Genomic DNA, 6,008 nt, shown 5'->3' with positions numbered 1-6,008 from the left:
TTTTTTTAATTGCATTGCACAAGTTATAGCTCACATTAAAGGTGGAAAAAGTTGTGAAATTATTTATCTTGGTGTCTGGTATTTTTTACATCACAAAATCCTGGCATTTGAACAGGGGTGTGTAGACTTTTTATATCCACTGTATATAAAAAAAGTTTGATTTGATTGATTTATTCTTTCTCTTTATTAAACTCATTCATTGTTAGATGAAGGGGATCTATTCATTTTTCCAGATACAATTTCAGATCTTCAAATAGACTTCATGACAAAGCAGAGCCATGAGAACTCAAAGGAGTTTATTTACCCTCACACTCCATCTAGATGGTCCAAAGGTATACACTATATATTTCTGTTTTGGTGACATGGTAAATTACAATATCACTGATATAGATTTATTTTTATTTTATAGCTCACTTTCACTACTTCTCAGAACAGTATGAAAAGCACAGTTTGATGGATTTCTGAGTGTGTCCCAGCCCAGACCTTCCCCTAAACAAACCACACTACAGAACTCACTCACACATGCTGTCCCTTATAGAGAAAAAGCCTTAAGTGGCACATCTTGTGCAGCTGTTTGTTAATAAATGTGCATTTGTGGCATTTCTCATCAACCATAACCCAGAATTGTATTTCTGGTAACACTTGAGTTAAAAAATATAGAGATTCATATCAGCATTTTGGAAAAAAAATAGAGATGAGTTTCGGTCTATATCACCCAGCCCTACATTCATTTTAGTGTTTAACTGGGGAATTATTTTAGGGATTTCCTTAAACAAATATCTATCAGTGAGTCATCCATATTGGATAAAAATCCAATATTGTGATTTGTGAATCCATATTTTCAAGCAAAATCAGAATATTTGTGAGTTGTTGAGGATTCCCAGAATATAAATTCATCCTTTGCAAATATCTTTCTACGATAATTTAAACTATAAATTTGTTTAATACCATACTAATCTTAACACTGGATTTTCCAGTAATAAGTGATTTTCTACTCCTTATGTCAATAATTAAGCTGCAAATCTGCTCAAACAGGGCTTGCATAATTGACTAACAACTGTCAGCCTGCATTTCTAATCAAACAGGGAAGCCCATGATCTCAGCCCATGCTTTTATGGCACACAAAAAGAACTTAGTGTGAGTGAAACCCTAATTAATTCTGTAGATCTGCATTGCACTTTAACACCTCAATAACAAAAACAAAATCTTGTTAGCATGCTTTTTATCAACTCCTCTGGTCCCTTTTACCTGTGAGAAGATACGTTTTATTTGTAATTAAAAACACACAAATGTCAAGATATTTCTTGTATCAACAAAGTCAACAATTTCTTTAATTTCAGCATTAATAAATCCAACTGTGTAGGATAAATGAGATTACATATTGCCTCGTTAGCCTTGCTTCATTCAGTACAATTGTGAAGACAAACAATAGGATTTGAATAAATAGATACAGTGCAGTGAAAGTTAATTCCCCCAAACATAATCAGAATTTATCAGTCTTTGTTAGACGAGTTCTATTAAAAATGTGTTTGGTTCAATTTCATTGTCACAAGTTCTTTGTTTCCTCATTCCCACCATGTATCCATTCGCCGTACACGGACCCTCTGTTTGTAGTGGTATTCCTTCAAGTGCTTTTTCAACGCATTTGGAATGGGAAGCAAGTTAATGCCGTCATACGTAGTGCAGCTGCTGATGACTGCTCGACAGATGTGTTGCAGACTGAAAGGCTGTGTGCGATGTATGGGGTTGGACAGAAGGGGCTCAAAGAACATGCAAGAATTGGGGTCCTTGTAATGCTCCAGCAGTCCTGTGACAGTAGGGGCGTGGAACACACTCGGGTCGTGAACGTCGAAGCTAAAGTTATGATTCCATTGTTCGATGCGTGCGTGCAGCGAGCGGCCATAACGCCGAAAGCTAACGGAGAAGAGGTAGTCTTCCTGTGCTGAGTCGCGCAAAAGAAAAGTTCCTTCGGGCTTTCCTTCCAGCAGAGTTTCTGCTTCGTAGCGGTCCATCACTCCCCAGTAACACGGGAGGTTGATGATCTGCAGCAGGTCTGGAACTAAGCAGTGAATGTAATCGATCTGCGTGTGGATGCGGTATCCGTCGTGAGCCTTCAGCTGTTCGGAGGGTGCGAGTGAGGCTCTGGGGGTCAACTCAGTCGTGGTCGTCTCTGAATCGACGGAAGGGTCCGGGACGGTGTCGGTGGTGTGGATAGACGCCGATGCTGAGGCCACCACCTCGTCCAGTGTATCCAAGCAGCTCTGAAGGAGAAGTTGGTGCTGCTGCTGCCTCTGAAGGAGGAGCTGCTGCTGCTCTGTCGCTGCAAGCTCGTTCATTCCGTGGGCAAGCTTTGGGCCGTGCTTGTAGAGCGGATTAATTTGCGCCGTCACTTCGAAAGTGTGGATTTCCGCGTTGGGCGGAGGCTCCACGCCTTGTTCGATGCTGATGCGCCTGCGTTCCCTCAACCTGTCATCCACGTCCTCCACAACGGCCGCCAGAGCAGGAGCAGGAGCCAGAGCAGGAGCTGGAGCATTGCACACCACTGCAGAGTCCAGCAGGGGAGGCTGGGTGATAGTGTGCTGCTTAATGAGATACCACTTCTGAGCTAGCTCTGATCCAGCAGGGAAGGGACAGTCATCCAGCATCAGTTCACTGAGGTGGATCTTACGCCTGGACGAGGCACAGGGAGCCGATGATGATGATGAAAGAGACGGTTGCGAAGGAGCCGATGCTGAAGGCCCCGCACTGTGCATCTTTATTGGAAAACACTGGCCCATTGCATCTTGGATCTTTTGCCTGAGAGTGCGGCTGCTACTGGATCCCCTGCCTTCTCCGTCACCACTGGATGTTGTGGGTAACTCTGCAGCAGAGCCAGCAGCTGCCACACTTGGCTTGGCCGTTACCTTTTCCTGTCCCAGTAATGAGGCCGCCACATCCAAGCCCTGCCATCGCCAACTGTCCCTCAGAGGGGAGGAGGAGGATGATTGGTCCCCGGTCTCCAGTTCATTTAACAGCTCACCATATTCAAATCCATCACTAACAGGACGTTCTGCTGCTGCTTCGTGGGAAGCGAAGCCATTTTTTTTCCCCTTCGCACATTTGCGTCCTCCACCGTCTCGTCTCTCCTCAGACCGACTCTGTCTCACCTTAGGACGCGCTCCTCGCTCTCGATCTTTCCCTCGGTTGCCCGCCTCTTTGGGTAATGACATGATTGATTAGAAACAGCAAACAAAACAGTTTCACAACTCCTAGTCGAAACTGCAGATATCTTCTAGTAGAGGTTTTCCATCCCAACTGATTGCGTGAGATTTCATTATCACTGTGAATACACGGCCATTGAGAATGAATCTGCAACACAAAATAAAAAAAACTTTGCTTTAACTGTGGAAGAAACATTCTGAACATGAGCAAGTTTCTGCAGTTATCAGTTTATTGCATATGCTGAGCTAAAAGTGATGCAAGACAACACAGAGTTGGAATTTACCAAAATGCCCTACAGCACTGATAATGTTGGGCAACATTTCCCTTTTTAAATAATCAGCTTTTTAAAATATTAATATGAAAAACAATATCATGCAATGCCGTACACATTTTATTTAGGGGTGGTTAATCAACCAAATTTCCAGATTTGATTCGATTCCAATTAATGAAGTCTTGGTTCAACTACAAACCGATTTTCGATTATTAACAATCCTATTGATTTGATATTTTTTTTATTATTGATCTTCCATTTACCATCAATCAGCTGCTGAATTATATGACTTCTCTTTTAAGTAATACCTTGCATTAAAATATCCAAATTAGGGGGCGTGGACTCACCTGGATTGTTTTACAATTTGAAAAATGTAAATAACTGATTATTTTTTAAATTTCAACTTAGATTTATTATTGTCAATAATAAAATTGTGATTAATATTTTTTTTTTTTTTTTACACAATGTGTATTCACAATTTAGCGGCTTGATGGTCAAATTAAGTAAACACTATTTGCAGCTCGTCACCTTACTGTACCAAATAATAAATGAAATGTTACTTTAAATACGTAAAAATAACCACAGCAAATAAATGTTTTAGATTAGGAAATGACCAACCTAAATGTTTACATTGGTTTGTTTAAACCCTTTTACTACAGTGATTTCCTACCACTTCTACAAATGAGTTGTGTGTAAATCGTAATAATTTACTTTCCCTTCATTTGCCAGAAACATTATTATTATCAGGCTAATTATACATTCCTTCATAACAGTTGGTTACAAGTTTATAATTGCACAGTAAAGCAAGTAATAAGTATGAAAAGATATGATTACTGTGTTTAAAAAGAGGTTGAATAAAGTTAGGTATATCCACACACGCCCATTATATACAAACAAGGCTTCATTGTATTTTGTATTGATTCATAACGGGTAATTTTCCATTTGCAAATTCTAGATGCATGTTTAATCATTAAACTAATTCAAAAAGTAGGCCACTCCTCATTGTTGGCTTCATAGTGTTTAATGTTTGAAGTTGGGTCAACATGTTTTCTTTATAAAATTGTGTCCATTCATGTTTCAACATTTGTAGACTTGAGCCATGATTTAACTACTACATTCATACTGTATTTTGTTTACACATTTATTCAGATGTAAAGTTAGTAAACGATCCAAGCTTAATTCATATATAATATTCCAAGGTTTATTTATTTCAATTAGCTATTTAAAAAGTGTTTAGTTGATGTTTTTTTTTACGTCTTTAGCAGCAGCAAGATGTCCAAAACAAAGTAGTTACGTCAGTAATTTTACACATTTTTTAAGACCATGTTAGAGCTCATCAGAAGGTATCACGTAAAACAGTTGACTATCAAAAAGTGCCCTAATCTCTTCAAGAAATGTAAACGACAGCACACATCTTTAAAAAAAAAAAATGTTTTTTTTTTATAAAAAAAAGAGGCAGTGGCTATCCGTACGGTTGTCGTATCTGTCGACATTCTATCCGTCCTATTTGGCCAGTTTATGTCAGTCATTGGCCAGTTTAGGTCGCGTGACTAAGACTAAACCTTACCCTTAACCTAAACCTAAAAATTGTTGCGATATTGGGTAATAACCAAACCGTAAACCTAACGCTAAAACGGTACCAATAGCACCAAGGGTTGTCCGTACGGCAACCGTACAAATAGACACTTTTTAAAATAAATGTAATGGAGTGAAAGGTTTACTTTCGACTTGACACAAGTGAGGCTAATGGAGTTATTAGTAAGCTAATTGCATCGTCAGCTGGTAGCCGGAAAAGATTTAACACTGTTTTAAAGTTTGCGTTGTGACAACGTGATAAAACATTTTTTTTTAATTCACATCATTGAACGTGATAAAAACATTTAACTCAGCATCATCAAGGTCAGATTAAGGACTTGCATTTATCGGAAGATATTTAACTCTTTAAAGACGCGTAAGCAACTGTAATTCAAGTATTGGGAGATATGTTTGCCTGCTCTTGTTTATTTAGGTGTTACTCAATAAGATTAAAAACATTTTTACTCAGAAACACATTAAACAATACGATTAATTAAGAAGCTAATAGCACTTATAAACTGTTGACGGTGCGAGTATAGTTAGCATTGGAGCTAGCTCCAGCTAACTCGGCTACAATTTATCTCAAGAGGACCGTTCAACTGTTTGACACACGTGCTTACAGCAACCTTTTAGATTAAAAACATAGATTTTAATCATACCTTAACAAACGTAATCAAGCTTCATGGTGAAAATAAGTTTGTTTCCTCTTAAACAAATAGATGATTATAGTAGCAGTGACAACAAGCTCACGTTAGCTAGTTTAACCATGTCGCTACCCGGAAGTATAAAGTCAGGGGGCGGGGCTTTACGTTTTGTTTTCAAAAACTTTCAGCCCGAAATAGACGTATAATAAATCATTTTATTAAATAAAGAAATTCAATTAATAAATAAAATGAATAAAATAACAGAACCAAAAACGATATTGTTGTCCAAAGGAATTTTGATATTATACCGAATTTTG

The 6,008-nt window shown here is 38.5% G+C and overlaps 1 protein-coding gene across 1 annotated transcript; it reads right to left on the bottom strand.

Annotated features, from left to right (window-relative positions):
• Positions 1–1,304: 1,304 nt before the first annotated feature.
• Positions 1,305–6,008, bottom strand: socs9 (suppressor of cytokine signaling 9). The gene is made up of 2 exons (XM_028465726.1): positions 5,707–6,008; positions 1,305–3,348 (listed from the first exon to the last, which is right to left on the bottom strand). The coding sequence occupies exon 2, from the start codon at positions 3,207–3,209 to the stop codon at positions 1,566–1,568; it is 1,644 nt and encodes a 547-aa protein (XP_028321527.1). The 5' UTR covers positions 3,210–3,348; positions 5,707–6,008; the 3' UTR covers positions 1,305–1,565.

The sequence above is a fragment of the Gouania willdenowi genome, chromosome 13 (genome assembly GCF_900634775.1).
Source record: "Gouania willdenowi chromosome 13, fGouWil2.1, whole genome shotgun sequence".
NCBI classification, from domain to species: domain Eukaryota; kingdom Metazoa; phylum Chordata; class Actinopteri; order Blenniiformes; family Gobiesocidae; genus Gouania; species Gouania willdenowi.
Note: the sequence above shows the minus strand (reverse complement) of the source record. Positions and strands in the feature narration are given on the sequence as shown.

What these genes read in the sequence shown, in the direction of transcription:
- socs9 (XM_028465726.1), bottom strand. Translation starts at nt 3,209, where the DNA reads ATGTCATTACCCAAAGAGGCGGGCAACCGAGGGAAAGATCGAGAGCGA.